This window comes from Rattus norvegicus, chromosome 6 (assembly GCF_021556685.1).
Source record: "Rattus norvegicus strain SHRSP/BbbUtx chromosome 6, alternate assembly SHRSP_T2T, whole genome shotgun sequence".
NCBI classification, from domain to species: Eukaryota; Metazoa; Chordata; class Mammalia; order Rodentia; family Muridae; genus Rattus; species Rattus norvegicus.
In genome coordinates this window covers 27,396,046-27,420,680 of record NC_141539.1, presented here as the reverse complement: position 1 = coordinate 27,420,680, position 24,635 = coordinate 27,396,046, and the positions used below count along the sequence as shown (strand labels likewise).

The 24,635-nt window shown below is 44.0% G+C and overlaps 2 protein-coding genes across 3 annotated transcripts; one reads left to right on the top strand and one right to left on the bottom strand.

The window, feature by feature from the left end:
- Positions 1–637: 637 nt before the first annotated feature.
- Dpy30 (dpy-30 histone methyltransferase complex regulatory subunit) lies at positions 638–21,359 on the bottom strand. 2 transcript variants are annotated; one of them, NM_173117.2, is made up of 5 exons: positions 21,253–21,359; positions 15,031–15,103; positions 14,893–14,940; positions 6,049–6,191; positions 638–985 (listed from the first exon to the last, which is right to left on the bottom strand). In NM_173117.2, the coding sequence occupies exons 2-5, from the start codon at positions 15,064–15,066 to the stop codon at positions 913–915; spliced, it is 300 nt and encodes a 99-aa protein (NP_775140.2). In that variant the 5' UTR covers positions 15,067–15,103; positions 21,253–21,359; the 3' UTR covers positions 638–912. The 2 variants fall into 2 exon arrangements, with proteins under 2 accessions (NP_775140.2, NP_001164016.1); NM_001170545.1 differs by lacking the exon at positions 21,253–21,359 and adding an exon at positions 15,326–15,393.
- LOC120103480 (uncharacterized) lies at positions 15,065–24,589 on the top strand. Its single transcript, XM_087555050.1, has 2 exons — positions 15,065–16,251; positions 21,517–24,589. Exon 1 carries the CDS (start codon positions 15,065–15,067, stop codon positions 15,644–15,646), a length of 582 nt encoding a protein of 193 aa, XP_087411176.1. The 3' UTR covers positions 15,647–16,251; positions 21,517–24,589.
- The last annotated feature ends 46 nt before the right edge of the window (positions 24,590–24,635 follow it).

Genomic DNA, 24,635 nt, shown 5'->3' with positions numbered 1-24,635 from the left:
TTTGACCCCAACAGATATTGATGGCAGCAGAATCCTAACTCACTATTGTTCTACGTCACCCAAGGGGGAGACGACGCCCGTTAGAGGACAGCTATTCTGGCCTAGCTCTCTCAGGGCTGGTGAGCTGTTTCTTCATAGGGAACAATAGGAATACACTCAAAAACTACTGCTCACTTCCTTTTATGTGTATGACTTGCCTGGATGTAAGTATGCATATGTTGTGTGTGCCTAGTCAGACGAGGGAGGCCCTATGCCCTGGAACTGGAGTTGCAGTGGTGAGCCACTACGTGGAGCGCTGAGAATCAAATCTGGGTCCTCTGACAGCAACAAATACTCTTAGGATGTCACCCCTTCAGCCCCCTGCAGAGATGCCATGATCCTAAGTGCTTGCTGCTCAGCTCTCAGAGCCTTAGGAGACTGGGTGGAAATCCATGTAAGCACTTACCGGCAGTGTTGTCTTCAGCAAGGCTTCTAACCTCCCCAGTCCGTCCTCTTGTCTGTGAAATGGTGCTCTCTGTGAGAGTGTGTTCGATGCAAACATATGGAGGCTATTAAATCATTACTGCAAAGTTACCATGTTCAAAAATACAAGCGACTCATGGAAACGGAAGTACTTGTCATACACAACAACAACTATAAAATAAAGATGCTTTAACAGTTTATTTTGAAGGTCTTTTTAAAAACAAAGTAAAAGACAATCTGAGAAAAAAATTGCACAGATGACACTCATTAAATAAGTATGGTGATTAAATCAGACAGGGATATGCTGTCTTCTGCAACTCCAGAAGTGAGTTCCGTGGTCCTGAAGGTTCTTAGACTTCCAGAGTGAGGAGGGGAATCATGGCAACAAAAGCTGCCTCGTAATCATGTAAATCTACAGTAGCAACCAAATGTTTCTTTTCTTCCCAAGAATCAATTTCGATCTTCAAACTGTGCCTTATTTTTTAAAAGATAAGATGCTAGAAACTCGATGGGATTTGGTGGTCTGTAAAGGAAGAGGGACAAGGGTTACAGAGATGACCTGTACATATGTTAATTTAAACATTTTTTAAACATACCATTTTTCAAAATGCATGTTTAATTTTTATTTCACAGTGAAAGGCTATTCATAATAAATATGGTAAATGAGATGGACAAGTTAAGGAGCCAAAATTAAAGTTTAAAGGGTCTTAAATTGTTTTGTAGCTTAGAACCAGTTATGAACACAAAGGGTCTTTAATCCTTATTTGTTATAACTGCGTGTAACCATGGGCGAGAAACGACGTCAGAGGACAAGTTTGTAGAGTTGGTTCTCTCCTAGCCCCATGACAAGGGGCCTGGGGACTACTGCTCAAGTGCTTTTCCCCAGAGCCTAAAACACAGCTGAGAAAATGAGTGGCCATGGAGACTTCTAGGATGCTAGCAGTGGTCAGCTTCTTGACTTTAGTGCACACTGCACAGGGGTTCAGTTCAGAGTGTGTTCACCAGTGTGGTGATGCACACCTTCGTGCCCAGCATTCTGAGACATGCAGGCAGATCTCTGGGAGTTAAGGCCAGCTGCTCTACACAGCCAGTTCCAGGCCAGGCCGAGCTACAATGAGAACCTTACTGTGTGCCTACAGTACATATAGTTCCCTGAATATTGTCCTCCAGCAAAACAACATGTAAAGAAAGGACATGCGGGGTTGGGGATTTAGCTCAGTGGTAGAGCGCTTGCCTAGCAAGCGCAAGGCCCTGGGTTCGGTACCCAGCTCCGGAAAGAAAAAAAAAAAGAAAGGACATGCCGATAGCAACATTAGCACACAGATCAACTCATGGGCAACTGATCACATATTATCGATCCTTTAGACAACTGCTACTTTTTAAAGAGTCATTTCAATTTTTCTTCAAATCTTTTTTGCATTTGTTTTGTGGGAAGCATAACACTTCTGTGGAAGTCGGGATTTTTACTACATGGTTCCTGGGGATCAAACAAGGGTTACAGACTTGGTGGCACACCTCTTCACTCCATAAGGAATCTTGCAAACCCAAGTACTTTGAATTAATATTTATGATGCTGTAACAACCAATTCACACCTTAGAAAACCACTGGTAAATTTAAAAGTTATAACTCCACATTTATTACTTATGTAAGTTATTCTCGCTGAAAACCTAAAAAATTGGAGAACTATATCCTATTGCTTCAAAAGGCATACTAAAAACTGAACACAGTGGCATGTCTGTAATCCTAGTTCCGAACTAGCTAGGTTTGTGTATCAAGTTCAAATCCAACCAGTACAAAACAGCAAAACCCTCCCTCCCAAACCCTCCCACGCACTGAGCAGGGACCAGTTAATGGTGCACACCCGAAATCCCAGGACTTGGAGACTGGAGCTACAGGGCAACAGCAAGGTCAAGGCAGGGCCCTGCAGGGGGTGTGGGACACCGGGCATGGGATAGCCGGCTGGAGTTCAAGCTCATTCTATGTAGTAAATCTGGGGCCAGCCTGGGCTTCACAGAGACACACTCAGAGAAAAGGAGGCAGGGAAGTAGATGAAAAGGAAAAGGCAAGACAAAGTGGCATATCCCTGTAGTCTCAGTACTTGGAAGCCAGAGGCAGACAGATCTCTTGGGTTCTACACCAGTCTGATCTACAGAGTAAATTCCAGGCCAGCCAACGAAACAAGATGAGACCACTCAAATAGGCAGAGTTGGGGAGAGGGGAGGAAGGGAAGGCAGTTAAGCAAGCAAATGGAGAACTGATTTACCATTATAAAAATTGCAGCCCCTTGTGCTAAGCATGGTGGCACACACCTTTTCGGGGGGTAAGGGATTTATTAGTGAATTCCAAGATAACCAAGGCTACATGGGTGAAAAAAAACTTCTTTATGTATTTTATATGACTGCTCTGAATGCACGTACGCTTACATGGTAGAAGGTGTCAGATCCCATTAGTGATGGTTGTCAGATGTCATGTGGTTGCTGGGAATTGAACTCAGGACTTCTGGAAGGACAGCCAGTGCTCTTAACCACTGAGCCACCTCTCAAACACACCTATCCCTACTTTGGTTTTGCGTTTTTCCTCCTACCTGAGACAGGGTTTCTCTGCTATTCCAGAACTCACTCTATAGACCAGGCTTGACCTCAAACATCCACCTGCCTCTGCCTCCCAAGTGATGGGATTAAAGGCAAGTGCCACCACTACTAGGCTTGGTTTTGCCTTTTTGTCTATACAGGGTTTCTTTGTACAGCCCTGGCTATCCTGGTACTTGCTCAGAACAGGCTGACCTTGAACTCAGAGTTCCACCTGCCTCAGACTCCCCAGTACATCGTTCAAATGCCTTTACTGCCAGCACTAGGAATGAAGAGGCATGGGGGCCCTGTAAGTTCTAGGACAGCCAAGGGTATGTAGAGACCCTTCCTCAAAATGAATTAAACTTTAAAAGATTTCCCTATGTACCTTAAACAGTATTCACACCAAGTCATCTAACACTGAGCTACAACCTCAGCCCTTAACCTTTTTCTTTTCTATTTCCTGAGAAAGATAATAGTCACATACTCTACCAAGAACTCACCATCCTCCTGTCTCACCTCCCACTGCTTACACCAACACACCTGACCAGAATCATCTTCTGAGCTGCCTACACACACTAATTCACAAAAACCAGATTAGCCTAGTGACTTACTTTGCTACATCTCTTTGCTTATTACATTTATAAATACCTTATTAGTTGACATTGTCCTGGGTTTTTTTTTTTTCCTTCTAGCACTTAACAGAACTACTTAGAATTATAATTAGGCATAGCTGTACACACCTATAATCCTAGCACTTCAGAAGCAGAGGTAGAAAAAGCAGAAATTCAAGCTCATCTGAGGTACAAAGGAAGTCTGAAAACAATTTAGGCCACATAACACCCTGTCCAAACAAAATAATACTAGTGATTAAAAATTCAACTTAAACAGAATTTCTAACATACCAGCATTCTTTGGAAAAATGAGAAAAATATAAAAAATTTCCCTTTTGAGGTTGTGCTGGGGATTGAAACTGGAGTCCCTGGCATGCCAGGGCAGCATCTACCTCTAAGTTATAACTCCAGTCCAACCACATTTCGTCATCAAGAGCGGAGACAAGACACAGTCAGTCGTAAATAAATCTTACTTTATAAAAATAAGTAACCAACCCTCAAGAGACTGGAGGCGCCCGGAAGTTTCGAGGCCTGGTGAGGGTGGGGGATCAGGGGAAGCTCAGGAGGAAGTATGGGATTCGGAACGGTTAGGGGGAGGACTGCGAGGGGAATAAAATCTGGAATGTAAAAATAAATAAATTTTAAAAACTTAAAAAAAAAGTAACCAAGAAAAACCAAAACACAGTATTTATTGTCTTCACTTAATCAGTTAGTACTGACCATGAGTATTCCAATTCCAAGCACACGCTTTATTGAGCACAGAGAGAGAGAGAGAGAGACAGAGACAGAGAGTGTGTATGTATTTTGTCTACACGTTTATCTGTACCCAGAGCCCAGAGGAGGCCATCAGATGCCCTGAAACTAGAGGTACAGGTGGTTTTGAGCTCCATGCAGGTACTGAGAAACAAATCCAGGTCCTCTGCAAGATCTCGTGCTTGACATTCGCATTTTTGTTTTTAGAGACCATGTCTCATCACATAACCATGGCTGGCCTGAAACTCAACCGGCCTATCTGCCTGCCTGGACTGGAGGTGTGTTCTGCCACAACCAGGACAGATGACTTTTACAGAAACTAACATATCTAGGCCCATAACCTACATGGTAAAAAGAAAAAACTGTCCTCTGACCTGTACACTCACACTCAGGCATACATGCATGCACATGCACACACAGTTAAATAGGATAAAAATTCAACCAATACATCTGTTCTACATTAATTAACTCAGAGGAAGCACCTTCTTGTCAGTTTACCACCTAGGTAAACTGTTATTACTGTCCTAGATTAAAACATAACACACACACAATAAAAACTGACTAGTTTACAAATCAAACTTGCTTATTATATTTACTTACATAAAAATAATTTAGGAGCTGGGTAAGACAGCCTGATTTGGGACATGGTACGCAAATGAGGCTCTAACAGCCTTCTTCAGATGCATAGCAAATTCAGGGCCAGTATAAGCTTCACATGACTCTCCTTACTTAAAAAAAAAAAAAACAAAAAAAACAGAAAACAGTGGTTTACCCTGCCCTGTCAGAGGACCTAGGTTTGATTCCCAGCACCACTGATGCCTAACAACCAGACAGAATGCCAGTTCCAGGGGATCCTACAACTGCTTCTGGCCTCTGTGGACACCAGCTATCCATAGGGTGCACAGACACACATGCAGGTAAAAAACATATACATGAATGCACGCACTCGCATTCCCATGTACACACACGTACACACACACACACACACACACACACACACACACACACACACAAAATAAGGGCAGGGAGATGGCGCATAGGTTAAGAGCGCTGACTGCTCTTCCAAAGGTACTGAGTTCAATTCCCAGCAACCACATGGGGGCTCACAACCACCTATAATAGATCTGATGCCCTCTTCTGGTGTGTCTGAAGGAAACAATAGTTTAAAATAAATAAACCTTTAAATGTGTGTGTGTGTGTGTATGTGTGTGTGTGTGTGTGTGTGTGTGTGTGTTTAGTCCCAGCACTCAAGAGGCAGAGGCAAGTGAATCCCTGAGTTCCAGGCCAATCTGATCTACAGAGCAAGTTTCAGGACAGCCAAGGTTACACAGAAAAACCCTGTCTCGAAAAAAAAGTTTAGCAGCAATGGGACTAGAGAGAGAGATACCTCTAAGCCTGACAACCTAGGTTCAATCCCCAAGATCCACATGGTGGAAGAGAACTGGATTCCCAAAAGTTGACCTCCATATGTCCACCACAGAACACGAACACGAACGAACACACGCACACCATATATAAATGTAATTATAAAATAAAAATAGCAAGTTTGACATCCTGAACAAAGACATCCTAGTAAAAACCACCACAGACCAGCAGCGGTGTTCTGGGTGTAGAGCCCCACGTCATCCTCTTCTCACAGACATTATCTCACCTTTCCTTTGCGAGCACAGCAAGTCCCTGTAATAAGATAGGCACAACTGTCTGGTCCAGGTAGGCACGGGTGGGCAAGGACTGTAGATCCACCTTCTGTTTTGATGACTTTTCTGCATTAATCTTCTCATTTTCAACTATTCTCTAGTGATGTAAAAGAACAATGCATGAATATCCCCAAGTCCAAGACTATGTGGAGAACAAGACAAAGTTAATGGGAAAAGGGCACCGGGAAGAGGAAAATCATGGCTGGAGCCATACCAGATGGCAGACCTCTCCCCCAAAAGAAATTCAAGCCAATCCCTAAATTTCTTTTTTTCTATTATTATTTCATGGGTATGATACTTGGCCCGTATGGATATACGTGCACCATGTGCCCAAAGAGGCCAGAAGAGGGCATCAGATTCACTGGAATTAGAATTACAGACAGTTGTGAGCTGCCACGAGGGTGCTGGGAATCCAATACCAGACCTCTGCAAAAACAACACTTGCTCCTGACACTTGCCAACTCCCCAGCCACAACGCCTAAATGTCATGCAAACGCTTCCACTGTAAAGTCTCGAACACCCCCCCCCCCACACACACACACACACTTTCTTTTCCTTTATGTAGCCCCTGGCTGTCCTGGAACTGACATATAGACCAGGCTAGCCCCAAACCCAGAGATCTGCCTGCCTTTACCTCCTAAGTGCTAAGACTAAAGGTGTGAGCCACCATGCCCAGCCCTCACCTTGAACTTCCAAATCAAGTGCTGGTGCTGAGATTACTGGTGTGTACAGCTGCCCCTGACATTTGATTTTCTGAAGAAAGATTCATGATTTTTACAAGTGCACATGCACAGGCACACAACTAAAAATACAGTGAAAAATTTTTTTCCTTTAAAAACTTCATGTTGGGACTGGAGAAATGGCTCAGCAGTTAAGGGTGACTGACTACAGTTTTTTTGGGTGTTTTTTAAAGATTTATTTATTTATTTTATGTGAGTACACTGTAGCTGTCTTCAGACACACCAGAAGAGGGCATCAGATCCCATTACAGATGGTTGTGAGCCACCATGTGGTTGCTGGGAATTGAACTCAGGACCTCTGGAAGAGCAGTCAGTGCTCTTAACCGCTGAGCCATGTCTCCGGCCCCTGACTACAGTTCTTGAAGACCTGGATTTGGTTTCTAGCACTCACATGGAGGCTTACAAATAAATGCCTGTAACTCCAGTCCCAAGGGATATGATGCCTTCTCTGGCCTCCTTGGTACAGACTTACACACATGTACACACAAAATAAGTTAGTTAATTGTAAGCAAATTGGTTTTAGTTGTAGAAAAGAACAGTCTTAACTGATCAGAGGATTTGTATATTCACCCCCAAGAAGACTGCTCATTCACATGCTACTACAGCACCTCCAATAAGAAACAGCAATCCAGGCTGGAGACATGGCTCAGCGGTTAGAGCACCGTCTGCTCTCCCAGAGGTCCTGAGTTCAAATCCCAGCACCCACATGGTGGCTCCCAACCATCTGTAATCAGATCTGATGCCCTCTTCTGGCCTGCAGGCATACATGCAGACAGAAAGCTGTATGATATATACCTAATAAATAAATAAATAAATACTTAAAAAAATAATAAAAGAGAAAGAAAGCAATCCAAGGGATGGGCTACAATGCAGGGGGCACTTCTCTAGGATGCACAAAGTACTGGGTTCAAATAAAGCAGTAACTGGGTATGCTATGTGGTAGTACATTCCTGTGAGCCCAGCACTTGGAAGAAAGAGGCAAGAGAATCAGGACTTCAGTGCTATTCTCAGCTACACAGAGTTCAAACTCAGCCTCAGCCACAAGTAACTATCTTTTAAAGGGGCCACTGCCTTTAATCCCAGCACTTGGGAGCCAGAGGCAAGTAGATGTCTGTGAGTTCCAGGGCAGTCAGGGCTACAGATAGAGACTATCCCAAAAAATTAAAAATGTAAAAGACAATTCAAAAGAGGGACAACTCGGGGCTGGAGAGATGGCTCAGCGGTTAAGAGCACTGACTGCTCTTCCAGAGGTCCTGAGTTCAATTCCCAGCAACCACATGGTGGCTCGCAACCATCTGTAAAGAGATCCGATGCCCTCTTCTGGTGTGTCTGAAGACAGCTACAGTATACTTATATATAATAAATGAATAAATCTTTAAAAAAAAAAAAAAAAAAAAAGAGGGACAACTCAAGAGAAATTACTTGGCGGTAAGAGTGAGCCCTCCTAACAGGAAGTGGTGGCACACGCCTTTCTTGACAGCACACTGAAGCAGGTAGATATCTGTGATCTACAAAGTTCCAGGCCACCCAGGGCTGTTACACAGAAAAGCTGTCCAGGCAGAGATGGGCTGGGGTGAGCACTCTTTCAGCAGATCCCACTCCCAGCACCCACTCCAGGCAGCTCACAAATGCCTGTTACTCCAGCCCCTGGAGGACCTAACACCTTCCCAGGCTTCTATGCTCTCCCACACATACACATACTGACAAATTCATGTTTTAAATAAATCATTACAAAAAGAAACAATTCCTATAATACCCTCCTTAACCAATTTCACTCAAGTACGTTACTGAGCATGTACCATGTGCAAATGCTGGGCTTAATTCTAGATAAGTCAGTGTGACAGTTGTGACTGATTATCAACTTGACACAGTCTAGAATCCTGAAGGAAATAAGACTCCGAGCACACCTGAAAAGGATTGTCTAGATTAAGTTCCTCTCTGGGCTTGCCTGTGAGGGAGTCTCTTGCTTAGGTTAACTGAGGTAGGGAAACCCTTTGCATGGCTTCTGTCCTGGACAGCATAGAAAGAGGAAAACCAGCTGAACTGTGCTCTTCTTCCGGACTGCTGACACAAATGACCAGCTGCTTCAAGCCCCCTCACTTTGACTTTCCCTCTATGACGTACTGTACCCCAAAACTATAAACCAAGCTAAACCCTTCTGTCCTTAAGTAGCTTTTGCCAGGATGCCTAATCACAACGACAGGAAAAATAAAAGTCAGTATCATTGCTTAACCTAAATGCATATGATCCAAGCATACCCCAAACATGAAAACAGAAAGACGATGGTGTGCTACAGCAAAAGAAAAGGGAAAGAGCTGAGGTGAGCTTTAGGATTACAAAGAATTATTTTGGTGTACTATGGCTACAACAAAAGAAGGACAGAAGCCTGTGGCCGCTGCTTGCTTACTGCTTGCTCCTAGAGAACTTACAGGAGGTAGTACCAAAGGATACCTGAGCAGTCTAGCAGTCACACTGACTAGAGGAGTGTTGGAAACTGGAAAACCAAACCAGCTACAGTTCAAGGTAGAGTACTGCAAGGAGAAAATTGTGTGGGCAGGAGGGATACGCAGGAAGAGACTGGATCTATACTCACAGCTACCAGAGACCGGGAGAAACTATCTGGAAGACATGGGAATGCTTCCTGAGCTCACACACTGGGGACGCTTTGTGTTCCCATGATCCAGATCAGCAGAGACTCGAAATACATGGAACATTAGATCAAATAGTCGATGACAAAATCAGGCCTAAATTAAAAGCTGCTCTGGCTTCATCTGACAAAGGTTAAAGCAAGCCTTAAAAGTCAAACTGGGGGGGCTGGAGATTTAGCTCAGTGGTAGAGCGCTTACCTAGGAAGCACAAGGCCCTGGGTTCGGTCCCCAGCTCCGAAAAAAAGAACCAAAAAAAAAAAGTCAAACTGGGGCTGGAGAGATGGCTCTGTGGTTAAGAGCACTGACTGCTCTTCCAGAGATCCTGAGTTCAATTCCCAGCAACCACATATGGCTCACAGTTATGGGATCCGATGCTCTCTTCTGGTATGTCTGAAAACAGTGTACTCATAAAAAAATTAAATAAAAAAAATTCAACATTATAAAAAAAAAGTCAAACTGTTTTCAAATAGCTATGTTCTAGGACAACATTCCAGACTGTTTGAAAAAATATATTAATATTCTACAAAGTAAACTTCACAGTACCTAGCAGAATATCAAGAAATTAGTAGGCAGAGAGGGTGGCTCACACCTTTCTTCCCACTCAGGAAACAGAGGCAGAAGGATCTCTGAGTTCCAGGCCAGTCTGGTCTGCACAGGGAGTTTGGGGACCACTCAAGACTACACACATAATGAGACTGTCTCAAAAAAGAGAAAAAGACTCATGAAATGGTTCAGCTGGCAAAGGTAGTTACTGCACAAGCCCCAGAACACACAGAAAAGAGAGAATCAACTCAAAACATACAATAACATGGGGCTAAGAACGATGGCTCAGTGGTTAAGGGCACTGGCTGCTCTTGAAGAGCAGCCCAGGTTTGGTTCCCAGCACCCGAATGGTCGCTCACCACCAGTTCCAGAGTATCTGCCCCGTCTGACCTCTGCAGGCACCAAACATGTCTGCAGCACACATACACATGTGCAGGCAGAACACTCATACTGACGAGTTTTTATGCCAACTTGACAGAGGCTGGAAGAGAGAACATCATTTGGGAGGAGACATCATTTGGGAAAATCCCCTCTCCAGATTGGCCTACGGGCAAGCCTGAGAGGCATTTCTTGGTTAATGATTGATGTGAGAGGACCCCTCCCCCGCACTGTGGATGGTGGTACCCCTGAGCTGCTGATCCTCCCAACAAGCTGAGCAAGTCAGTAAGAGCATCTCTCAGTGGTCTCTGCATCAGTTCCTATCCCGCTCCCCTGTATTATGGACTATAAACTATAAGAGGAAATAAACCCTCTCCTCCCCCAAGTTACTTTTAGTCATGGTATTTTACCATGGCAATAAAACCCCTAAGGCACACATAAATCTGGAAAGAGAAAGAAAGAGAGAGAAAGAAAGGAAGGGAGGGAGGGGAGGGAGGAAGGAAGGAGGGGGGAGGGGGGGAGAGAGAGACAGAGAGAGAGAGAGAGAGAGAGAGAGTCTGTGTGTGCGTGTGTGCCTGTGTAACGTGCATGTGTGAGACAGGCAAAGGAGGGACACGGTCTATTTTATACCCTTGGCTGTCCTGGAAATCACAGAGATCCACCTGCATCTGCCTCTTCAGAGCTTGGAGTTCTTTCCTTTTTTTTTCTTTGGTTTCACAGTACAGGGTTTCTCTGTTTAACAGCCCTGGTTGACCTGGACTCACTAGGTAGACCAGGCTGGCTTGAACCCACAAGAGACCCGCCTGCCTCTGCTTATAGAATGCTGGGATTCAAGGCGTGATGCACCCACATCTGACACAGGGCTGGGATCTCTAAAGGTGTGCTGATGCCATGCCCAGTCTAGAATCTAAATAAATAAACATGTGCACTTTCGCCCTTGCACAGCACCCGGGTTCACTTCCCAACACTCCCAGCAGAAAGCCCAGGTGACCTGACAGTCCCCTGACCTCAGAGGGTACCAGCACCTATGGCACGCAAATACACAAATAAAAGTAAACCTTCACAAATAGTAATGTTATAGTAAGGAAGTCACTAGGGAGGAAATGAAACAAAACATCTATAACGAAGAGAAAAAAAATCAACTCACAAAAAATAGAACAAGACACAATATATATTGTTAGGCAAGGTGACATGCACCATTAATCCCAGCACTCAGGAGGCCAGCCTGGTCTTTAAAGTGAGTTATAGAACAGCCAGGACAACATAAGAAATTCTATATAAAAAAAACCCCAAAAACAATATATATCATAGACTAGACAAGGATATTCAATATACATTAGTATTATCCCGTCTGTGAATGCCAGAAAAGCAACCTGCCAGGCGAGATGTGCCGTTAATGTTCTGGTGGCATGATGCTTCCTGACTGGATGTGCGGCCTGCTCCACAGGGGCGTAGACGTGTCTGCCTGATATGCAAACCTGGTAAGAGCCTACAGCTCTGCAGGCCTTAGGCCTTAGGAAGTCACCTACTACTGTTGCTTCCCTAGAACAGTTGTCAAACTGCCTAAATACTTCTGTTTCTACCCGTAGATTAGTGTGGCTCTCGCCTTCAGCAGAGAGGCCTCTTCTGTAGGGGTCAGCCAGAAAGAAAGGCTCAGTCAAGTCAGTCAAGTGCTGGTACTCGGGTCTAAATCTCTAAATGGAACTCGTATGCAATTCCCCCAGAAGGCTCAGGGAGCAAAGACCGGGAGTAGGGAGCATGGCTGTCCTCTGCACGACGCATGAGTGTAAGCTGTGGACTCACTGCAGCTTCAGTTACTGCCTAAGGCAGCACCAACTGGACCCACTGAGTTTCAATAGATTAAAAAGCAAAAGGGAACATGTTGGGGAGTTAGGGGTGAACAGTAGGGAGAGCTTCGAATGGATATGATCAAGATATACTTTACACGTGTATGGAACTATCAAAGAATACGTCAAGATCTAAAAAGGTAATCAAGATGAAGTAAAGTACGAGCAAATAAATCTGACAAAATGTTTAAATAAGGGCTACAATTTTCCCAAATTTCATGAAAGCATTAAACCTGAAGATCCAGGTTCACGAATCCATTAAAAATTAAACGAACATTAGGATGTGTGTGGCAGTGGGATATAGCTCAGTAGCGGAGCACAGCTACAGCAAATGCAGAAGCCTGGGTTCAGTCCTCACCACGAATAAACAAGTTCGCCTCGCACACACAGCACATCTACAGACATACATGACAGCGCCCACGTGCAAGATGTAAAAAAACGTAAATGTGTGAACAGGCTTGAGACGTGGCTTGGGGAATTAGGTACCTTGTTCTGCAAACATAAGGACCTGAGTTCAAATCCGGAGCCTAAATGTAAAAAGTTGGACATTTAAGAATATAGATTGGGGCTGGAGAGATGACTCAATGGTTAAGAGTGCTGACTGCGGGGTTGGGGATTTAGCTCAGTGGTAGAGCGCTTGCCTAGGAAGCGCAAGGCCCTGGGTTCGGTCCCCAGCTCCAAAAAAAGAACCAAAAAAAAAAAAAAAAAGAGTGCTGACTGCTCTTCCAGAGGTCCTGAGTTCAATTCCCAGCAACCACACGGTGGCTTACAACCATCTGTAATGTGATGTCCTCCCTCTTCTGGTGTGTCTGAAGACAGCTACAGTGTACTCATATACATTAAATAAATAAATCTTAAAAAAATCTGCCAGTGCACTGACTTACATAGATACATAGATAGATAGACAGACAGACAGACGAACGGGACTAGAGAGAAGGCTCAACAGTTAGAAGCACTGGCTGCTCTTGGAGAAGTCCTATGCGTGGTTCCCAGCACCCACATGGTAGTTCCTGACTGTCTGCAACTCCAATTCCAGTGAGAATGTGGCTCACTCTTCTGGCCTCTGTGGGCACCAGGCAGGCACACGGGGCACAGAAACCCATGCAGGCAAAATAACCAAGCGCAAAAAATGTAAAAAAGTTTACAAAATTTAAACTAAAAAGCTTAAAAAATAAAAATATAGACAGCCAAGGCCGGAGAGAGGTTTTTGTGGTTAAGAACACCAGTAGAGCAGGACAGTGCTTGAGGTCAGCCTGGTCTACAGAGTGAGTTCTAGGACAGACAGGGCTACATAGAGAAACCCTCCCTCAGAGAAAGAGACAGACAGACAGGCAGACACAGAGAGAAAAAGTTCCTCTTGCAAAAAATCCTCATTCAACTCCCAGCATACATAGTAGCTCACAACTGTCTGCAGCTCAAGTTCCAACCACCGTCTTCTGATACAAAACACCCATAAAGTAGTAAAAAGAAATAAAGAAACCCCGTGTGGTAGCACATGCCTTTACTCCTAACATCAAGAGGTAGAGGCAGGTGGATCTCTGTAAATTCAAGGCCAGCATGATCTACATAGAGAGTTCCAGAACAGCCAGAGTTAATGAAACCCTATCTCAGTGGGAAAAAAATAGAAAAGGTAAAGAAATATATATATATATATATATATATATACATACATATACATATACACATACATACATACACACACACAGAGGGAGGAAGGGAAGAGGGAGAAATGGAGACACAGAGAAACACAGAAAGAGACAGAGAGAGATAACACAAATATAAACACAATGCAATCCTTTTGTAAAAGTCAGCTTTGGTCAGACAAGATGGCTGTGTGTGTAAGGAGCTTGCTATCCCCACATCTGATAACCCGAGTTCCATCTCCAGGACCCACCTAAGGGTAGAAGAAAACCTGCTCTGTAAGGATGCTCTCTGACCTCCACACACTTGTGTACACACACACACACACACACACACACACACACACTCACGCAATAATAACAATATTAATATTAATAATACATTAAATAAAAAAGAAAACACTTCTAAGCCTACTTGGTAGTGACCTTGAACAAGTTACTCAACTTTAAGCATTCTGGAGCTGAAGATACATTCAAATTAGTCTGGTGTGAGGGGTTGGGAATTTAGCTCAGTGGTAGAGCGCTTGCCTAGGAAGCGCAAGGCCCTGGGTTCGGTTCCCAGCTCCGCAAAAAAAAAAAAAAAAAAAAAAAAAAAAAAAACCTAGTCTGGTGTGTATCTCACAAACAGCAAAGCGTTGAATAAACTCTAACACCTGTTTCTACAACATCTGCCTGGAAACGTGGTCCGGCTCTTTTTTTTTTAAAACTAGAACTTAATCCCACGAGTCTCCCATTCACACACAAATTTTCTCCAGGAAGCCTCTATTTTCCTAACCAAACCTACCCAGCTCTGGTTCCGGGATTTAATCTTTCATTTACAAAGTACCTTTATTTTTAGCCAAGTATTAGCATGCTAGTAAAAGAAGCCACTTATAATCTGATACTACGGAGATCGCAGCAGCAAAGTGTTCCCTCGTGCAGAGTAGCCTAGTAAACCCAGCCTAAGTTTTCTCCAGCTCGCGAGAGACCCATAGTAGGCGACGGAGGAACTGAGAGAGTTACCTCAACGCTGTCTGTGAGCCCGTACTCAGAGTGAGGGTTTTCTGCAACCTAGAAAACAAAATAGAGTCACAGAGACATCCGCCCGTCCCGCGCTGCCTCCCTGCACACCGCCACTCTGAATCCAGGGCCTTCTGGTACCTGTGTCTGTCCCTCCAGCATCTGCTCTGACTCCATGGCGGACCCTGCAAACCGCAATCAACCGGATACCAGTCTTGCAAAACAAGAAGAGCCGCGAGTTAGTTACCCGGGAGATTTCAAGTGGAAGACGCCAGGATGCGGTGCAGCCCAGCCCGGGACCCCGCCCCTCACCCCCGCGGGCAGCAGACGCGCGGGCTGGGTCCCGCCACCGACTGGCGGTCCGCGTCGCCTCGCGAGGCTCGGAGGCCGTCCCGAGAATCTAGCAGTGGGAGAAGGAAGACAGGGAGCTGATTACCCGCGCCAATGCTGTCGGTTCCTAAGTGCCCTGCACCGCGCCACCGACTCCCAAGCGCGAACAGCTTCGGCCGTAAGTGAGAGACGTCGCGCTGCTGCCGCGCCTGCGCAGAGCGGCACCGCAGGCATGAGTGCCAGAGCCCGCCTAAGTGGGCCTACGCCTCTGCGGCTACGCCGTGTGCCGGGCCACCTGCCGGCTCCACCCAGCCGCAGATCTCCTTCATGCAGTCCTTCGTGCCACCTGAAAGTGACGTCCCTGAGGAACCGAGACCACTCACTTGCTGAGCGATTCTTATTAGGAAACCATGGGCTCAGACTTTAAAGTCAAAGAGGGGCAGGAGGGAGCGCAGCGGTTGATTACTTGCTGATCCGGCCGACGACTTAGGTTTGGTTCCCAGCACCCACATGGTGGCTCACAACTATCTATCCATGACTCCAGTTCCAGGGATCTGAAACTCTCTTTTGACCTACGCGGTCACGAGACATGCATGTGTTCCTCATACGTTGAGGCAAAGCACTCATTTTGGAAACACATAGAATTTTTTTAAAGGCCAAAGTGAGACGAGGAGTAGTGTTTAGGAATTCTTGGGAGGCTTTTTTTAGTCAAGCCCTGCTGTTTGTGAGGATACCACGTTCACACTACTCTACCTTTTTTTTTTTTTTTAATGTCCATTAGTAAAAAAAAGAAATTTCTTTCCAGGGATGAGGAGCACAGCTCATTGTAGAGCGCTTGCCTGGGATAACCAAGGATCTTGGCTCAATTTCCACAGAAGAAATAGCTTCCCAGGCTGTGACACTACGGACACCATCCTGGAATTTGTTTACTTGTTTTTATATTCTATAGCCAAGTGTCTGAAATCCCAGCATTCCGCCGGCTGAGACCCTGAGAGTCACCCGCAAGCCTGAGCTTCCTGAATGGAGTTCCAGGTGAGCCTGCATTCCTGAAAAGAACTGTTAATGATTGATTGCTTGATTGATTAGAATTTCAATGATATGGAGAGGTTGGAATGCTGCAAGTCTAGACCCTAATTGTCTTGAGCCTACTTAGCTCCCTAAATACCCTCGTCTGTAAGCGATCTAACGTCTTTACTAGTACTTCTTACTACTAAGGAGGCTTCTTAGAATGTTCAGACTCCAGATGGTTCAACCATTAAAAAAAAAAAAAAAAAAACTTACTGCTCCTTTAGAGTTCAGTTCCCAAGCACGTACACATCAGGCGTCTAACAACCACCTGTAACTCCGGGGGATCTGACACCCTCTTCTGGCCTCTGTGAGCACTTGAATTCACTTGCACTTACACAGAAATGGATAATCTGCCTCCTACATACAAGTTATAAATGGTAAGTAAGATGTTATATGTTTTAAGAAATTGAGTTATACTGGGTAATTCCCATAAAGAATTGTTGGGCCCCAGCCTGACCGTTCAATATGCCTGGTATTAAAAGCAACCCACCCGACTTAAAACCACAAAGCAGGGGCTGGAGAGATGGCTCAGCGGTTAAGAGCACCTGTTGCTCTTCCAGAGGTCCCGAGTTCAATTCCCAGCAACCACATGGTGGCTCACAACCATCTGTAATGGGATCTGATGCCGTCTTCTGGTATGTCTGAAGACAGCTACAGTGTACTCACATAAATAAAATAAATCTTAAAAAAAAAAAAAAACACAAAGCAAAAGGAGGCAGGCAGACTCTCAACAGGCTTAGACTACGTGGCTGGAGCGTTGAGTGGCCCCAAGTTTTCCTGTGGGGTGAAGACTGTGGGCATTTAGAGTGGCTGGTGACATGTGTGCACACAGACAAACATGTTGGTAACCCTTTGTAGCTGCACTTTAAAAAAAAAAAAAACTAAATATTTTTTGTTGATTTGTTTTTCCATTCTTTTTTCAGTGTGTGTGTATATGTGTGTGTGCACATGTGTGCATGAGTGTGTTGAACACAATCATGAATGCCACAACCATTATGTGACTGTGGAGGTCAAAGAACAACTTCCAGGTTGTATCTTCTACTGTGTTAGTTCAAGGAATTGAACTCAGGTCCTTAGACTTGGCAACAAGGTCTTGCTAGAATCTGTAGTGGAACTTTCAAATTTTTTCAGTTGAACATTTTAATTAGAAACTTCCTGCTCAACATCTGACTATGGCTCATAATTATTATAGAAAATAAACTGTTGAAATCAGGCGGGGAGCCAGCTCTGTTGGTAGAGTGCCTGCCTGGTATGCACAATCCCTATTTTAATCCTCATAGGCAGTGCTGGGGAGCAAACTGTAGAAACAGTAAGAGCAAATATTCAAGGTCATGCTTAGCTTCCTAGCCAGTGTAAGCCAGGCTGGTCTATAAGAGACCCTGTCGTTCATAAATAAATAAATAAAACTAGATATTAGACCACCACATCACCTTGGGACTCTAAAAGCTACGGGGGTACAGAGCTCGTAAATAAACTTTGTTTAGGCACTAGAATGATGGGTACACTTTTAATACTTGATCATATTGTGATAGGTGAGCACTGGGGGAATTTTGCATTTCAAATTGATGCAGAAATGAAATGTTTTGCAAGAGGGGAAAATAAAATAATATCGGCTGTCGAGGAGGCTTCCCTGTGTGCAGTGTCATACTGTCCTGCGTCTGCACAAAATTCTGGGAATTGAGAGCCACTGCTTGAAATTTTCTGTTTTGAGGTCTGTTTGGTTTTGAGACAGGTTCTCCTTATATAGCCCAAGCTGTCTTGGAGCTCGTATCTCCCAGGCTGGCCTTGAACCAACAGCAAGCAGCTTGCCTCAGCCTCAATATTGAAATTAAAGCAGTCCTACCTAATTGCTGGACATGGTGGCTCACGCCTTTAATCCCTGCACTCTGGGAGGCAGAGGTAGATAGATCTCTGAGTTGGAGGACAGTCTGGTCTACGGAGCGAGTTACAGGACGGCCAGGGCTACACAGCAGGACTCTCTAACAGGCCCAAACATTGCAAGCCTGGCACCATCAGGTCTTGCCTATCCCTCCTCTCTCTCCCTTACCAAACTGTTAGATTACATTCCTGAAGCTAGCTCCCAAGGTCTATTACCTTTTTTGACTACTTCGTTATGCCTGGCTAAAACTCCAAGGTCTGGATATCAAAACGCCAATGTCTGTCCACCAAAACTCACTATTTGGATACACTGGCTAAAATGGCCAATCAGGACTTCCCAACTCACCCTAGCACAGACTCCCCCTTTTCTCTTTAAAATCCACTCCTGCAGAAATACATGCCACTGTTGCTGTTGGGGACTAAAACTCCTTTATGCTGAGAACTTGGTGCCTGGCTTTGTCCTGGGCCGAATCCAAGGCCCTTTCAACAACTGGTTAAATAATTTGTTTGCATGTTATGTGTGAGTATGTTTGTGTGTGTGTTTGTGAGTGTGGTATATGTGTACACATTGAGGACAGAGGAGAATATTGGGTGTCCTCCCCTGCTATGTCTCAGACTTGTTCCTCTGAGGCAGGATCTCTTTAAACCAAGAGCTCAAGGTCTTCAGGTAGGCTGGCAGCGAGGATGCCCAGATCATCCTGTTTCAGCTTAACTCTGGTTCTGGGGTTACATCCATGCAGGAGACCAACCCCGACTCATTATGTGAATTCCTGACTTCATAATTGTTCAGCAAGTGCCTTTAAAAGCCTGGAAGCCAGTTAAATGGTGGCTATGGTACCACACCTTTAATCCCAGTGACTCAGGAGGAAGAGGCAGGCCTGGTCTAGAGCAAGTTCCAAGACAGCCAGGGCTAGAGAAACCCTTTCTCAAAGCACACACACATACACACACACACACACACACACACACACACACACACACACACTCCCCAAAACCACAAAACAAACCTGGCTATGATGACATATATAATCTTGTAATCTCATCATTTGGGAGGCTGGGGCAGGAAAACTGCTGAGCTCAAGGCTACAAACTAATAACAGGACACTATAGTGTGTGTGTGTGTGTCTGTGTGTCTGTGTCTGTTGTTGAGTGTCAATGTTAGTTACTTTTCTATTTTTATCTAGCTCTTAGTCTTATTGTTTAAAAAGATTTTATAAATATTTTAAGATTTATTCATTTATTATATATAAGTACACTGTAGCTGTCTTCAGATACACCAGAAGAGGGCATTGGATCTCTTTACAGATGGTTGTGAGCCACCATGTGGTTGCTGGAAATTGAACTCAGGACCTCTGGAAGAGCAATCGGGTGCTCTTAACTGTGAGCCATCTCTCCAACCCATTTAAAAAGATTTTAAATGTTTAATTATCTTTGTTTTGTTATTATTTTGTGTGTATGAGTGATTTGCATGTATGTCTGGAATCATTTGCATGCCAGATTATTGTGAAGGCCAGAGGATCCCATGAAACTGGACAGTCAGTTGTGAGCTGCCGTGGGGCTGTTGAAAATTGAACTTGGGTCCTATGGAAGAACATCCAGTCCTCTTGACCATTGAGCCATCTCTCCAGAACCTCCAAACCCTGGTTCTCACAGTTGCACAGCAAGTGCTCTTAACCACCAGACTGATCTCTCTAGCCCCTCCACCACCTTATTCTTTTGAACCAAGGTCTCTTACTGAATCTGGAAGTTACCAATTGGCTAGACTGGCAGGCCAGCAAGAGCCCTAGGATCCTCCTATCTCTGCCTTGCATCATGCCATCTATCAGGCTTTTGCATAGCTACTGGGGATCAGAGACCAGGTCCACATGATTGTGCAACACACACGCTACCCGCTGAGCCATTTCCCTAGCCCAGGCCATTAGCAGTAAAAGTAACTTCTACTTGCCTGATGTAACTGTCATCTGAGAGGCTCACTGCCTCTGTCTGCTAACCTAGGCCTAGTCCTGGAAGCTTCTAGCCTCTGTACAATCTAATCTAGGTCTAGAATGTTTTCTGCCTCTGAGACTTACTGCTGAATAAGCTCACCCTTTCTTGTTCTTTCTGATCTCTGGCTGGCGTCAACTCAGCTGTTCTGGCTTAAACTGAAGCTGACCGGCTCAATCTGGCTTCTTTCTCAGACTCTGACTTTTACTCTGCTTGGCTTCAAATAAACATTGGCAATCCATTCTAATTTTCTGGTTCCTTCTCATTCTCTGGTTAATTCTGTCTTTACCTGCATCTGGCTTGTTCTCTCTCTACAAGCTGTCTCTCTATAACTGTTCTCTTCCTTTTTTTTTTTTTTTTTTTTTTTTTTGCACTGCCCTTTAAGTAGCTTCCTTTTCCTCTCTCCCTCTCTCTCCCTCTCTCTCTCTCTCTCTCTCTCTCTCTCTCTCTCTCTCTCTGTGTGTGTGTGTGTGTGTGTGTGTGTGTGTGTGTGCGCGCGCACTGTTCTTTTTTTTTTGTTTTTCTTTTTTCTATTTTTCAGAGCTGGGGACCGAACCCAGGGCCTTGCATTTGCTAGGCAAGCGCTCTACCACTGAGGCACTGTTCTTTCTTGTCACCTCTCTTTCCTCTCACTCTCTTGGGCATATCCTAGTCTGTCAAATCTTTCCCTGACTTGTCATTTTGTCTGCCACTCAATTACACATCACTTTTGATTTGTTTTGTTTTTTTTCTTTTTTTTTTCTTTTTCTTTCTTTTTTTTTTTTTTTTTTTTTTTCGGAGCTGGGGACCGAACCCAGGGCCTTGCGTTTGCTAGGCAAGCGCTCTACCACTGAGCTAAATCCCCAACCCCACACTTTTGAAACACTGGCGTTTCCTTCTACAAACTGGCTTTACCCTTTACCTTCATTGTTTGGAATTAAAGGTGTGTACTAACAGCTGAGTTACACCACAACTAGAAGCAGGTATCTTCAATAAATAGTACAGTCTCAGGGTTTACAGTATCGTCAAATATCCTGCAACGATTAATTCGTTTGGATTTGAGGCTCCATGATCTATACAGAAGTACCCCTCATCTGCCTGGAGAAATCTTACAGTGGCACTTACCCCATTTTTCTTCTATTTCCTTGATGGTTAAACACAATTAAATTTTGAGTTCTCGGAAGGCAAGGCCCATGTCATTATCTTGGTGTTTGTTTGGTGCTTCTATTTAGTAGATATGACTAGAACGGGGGTGAATTTATAGAGACATCAGGCACCGCCCCAAAACCAATCCTCTCTACAGTTAGAGGTTCTAGAACTAGAATCATAGAATTCAAATAATAAAGAAAAACTGCTGTATTTAACTTTTTTTTTTTTTTTTTTTTACAGACTTGAGGCAAATTAGAGTGACAAGGGCTAGAGGGATGCTGGTTGGTTAAAACTCACCCGATCCTGTGGAGGACCTGACTTCGGATGCCAGCACCCACACTGCACGTCTCACAGCCACCTGTAACCCCAATTTCAGGCGATCTGACCTCATCATCTGGAACCTACAGTCGCACACACAACTCCCACACAGAGACATAGAGCAGACACATAGCTACAAATAAAATAAATCTTTAAAAAGATTAGAGTGGGGGCTAGAGAGAAGGCTCAGTGGTTAAGAGCACCGACTGCTCTTCCAGAGGTCCTGAGTTCAAATCCCAGCAACCACATGGTGGTTCACAACCATCTGTAATGAGATCTGATGCCCTCTTCTGGTGTGTCTGAAGATAGCTACAGTGTACTTATATAATAAATAAATAAATCTTGGGGCTGGAGAGATGGCTCAGAGGTTAAGAGCACTGTCTGCTCTTCCAGAGGTCCTGAGTTCAATTCCCAGCAACCACATGGTGGCTCACAACCATCTATAATCAGGTCTGGTGCCCTCTTCTGGCCTGCAGGCGTATATGCAGGCAGAAAGCAGTATGATGTATACATAATAAATAAATGTTTAAAATAAATAAATAAATAAATAAATCTTTAAAAAAAAGATTAGAATGATAATAACCTATTGGGGCAGCAGTATGTGTTTAGCACGATACAATATTTATGGCAGAATTAGGTAAATATTAAACACTGATCTGGAATTAGTCAGGTATGAAGCCTGGTTCCTTCATTTGCTACCCCGTAAAAATTTTTTTTTTTTTGGTTCTTTTTTTTCCGGAGCTGGGGACCGAACCCAGGGCCTTGCGCTTCCTAGGTAAGCGCTCTACCACTGAGCTAAATCCCCAGCCCCCCTGTAAAATTTTTGATTTGGGTAGATTGATTTGTTTGTCTGTTTATTTGTTTTGGTCGTTTCAAGGTATGCTTTTTTTATATAGCCTCGGCTGTCCTGGAACTCGTTCTGTAGACCAGGCTGGCCCCAAACTCAAAGACCTGCCTGCCTCTGTCTCCTGAGTGCTGGGACTGCGGGTATGCTGGATCGCCACCATCGGGTGAGTTGTGCGTTTGTTTGTTTGCTTGTTTGTTTTTAAGACAGGCTTTCATATAGCCTGGGCTAAACTCGCTCTGGGTGCGCCTCCCTCGGTGTCTCTGCTCACACAGGACCTCCTAAGATAATCAATCACATGAGATGACTAACACAAACCGATTTGAATGAGATTATATAAACCTAAGCGAAATTTGTCTCGTATTATCTTTGCCTAAGAACTGTATTAGCACAATGATGTTCTGTTCTTTAGGAAGGGGTGAGAAGGGAGCCATTGCTGCTTTTAAGCAGTTTTCAGGAAGTGGGGTGACCACACTGCCGCGTGACTTGGGGTCAGCTCGTGGACATCTCTTCTTCCCAACAACTGTGCGCTGCTTGTACGACCTGGGGAGGGACCTGTGAGTCCTGGAACTGTCTCACTTTCCAGGGCCACAAGCTTGCTGGGAAGAGAACTGTCAACTCAGATGACACAGCTCCCTGCCAAAGGATCTTTTAAAGGACAGGACAACCCTGGGTGATGGCCCAAGCTTGTGATCTTAGCACTCAGGAGACGGAGACAGGAGGATCAAAATTGAAGGTAGAGAGTATTAGTTTGTGGAGGTGTTTGCTGTCTCTATAAACTCACTCCCTTTCTAGATATATATTAAATATAAGCATTAAACACCAAGATAATAAGGGCCTTGCCTTCCAAGAACTCAAAATTGAATTCTGTTTAACCATCAAGGAAATAGAAATTGAAAGTGGTCTTCACCTATATAGCAAACTTAAAGACCCTGCACAAACAAGACCCTGTCCCGTGTGTGTGTGTGTGTGTGTGTGTGTGTGTGTGTGTGATGTATGTGAGTATATGTCTGTGTGTTTATGGTGTGTCTGTGGTCTGTATGTATGTGGTGTGTTTGTCTGTGTATATCTGCTGTGCTTATGTATGTCTCTGTGTATGTGGTGTGTCTGAGTCTATGTGTTTGAGGTGTTTGTGTATATGTTTGTGGGGTGGTATGTTTGTGTATGTGTAGTTTGTGTGTGTGGTGTGTATATGTGTTTGTGGTGTGTGTGTGTGTGATATGTATGTGGGTGTATGTCTGTGTGTTTGTGGTATGTGTGTGTGTGTGTGATATGTATTTGAGTGTATGTCTGTGTGTTTGAGGTGTTTGTGCATATGTTTGTAGGGTGGTATGTTTGTGTATGTGTAGTTTGTGTGTATGGTGTGTGTGTATGTGTGTGGTGTGTATGTATGTGTCTGTATCTGTGTGGTGTGTCTGTGTTTGAGGTGTGTGTATATGTTTGTGTATCTGTGGTATGTTCGTGTGTATATTTATGTATGTGTGATATGTGTCTATGTATATATACAAGCTGTTTTGTGGTTGTTATACTACAGACATGATCTCAGCAAATGAGAACAGTGTAAATTAATCGAAAAGTTGCCTTTCAGTTTTTGTTTTGTTTGCTTGTCTGGTTTTTTTTTTTTTTTTTTAAGACAAGGTCTCATGGTGTAGCTTTGGCTGTAATAGAAGTTACTATATAGACCAGGTTGGCCTCAAACTCACAGAGATCCACTTGGCTCTAGAGGCCTTCCACATGCTGTTATCAAAGGCATGGGCCTTCATATCCAACTAACTTTATCATTTCTCATCCCAAAATTGTCAATTCTTCTGCCATTCACATACAAAGTTATATTTAGACTTTTTCCTAACAATTTCTGAAATGTCTTTCATTTTAAATGTATTTATTTCATGTTTCATAGTTTCTTCTAGGATACAAATGTTTGTTAGTCAGCATGGGTTATTAAAAGGACCAAAAAAAGAACATTGAAATTTCAATTTTAAGATGGCCAATGGCTTAGGAGGAAAAGGTATTTTGTCATCAAGCCTGACTCCCCGAGTTAGAGCTCCAAACTCTACCCTGTGAAAGCAGAGAACCAACTCCCACATGCTGTTCTCGGATCTTCCCAAGTAGACCCACATGAATAAATAAAGTGTAAATTTAAATTTTAAACATGCTATTTTCTCTTTTGTATAAGATTTATTTTTATTTTATGTGT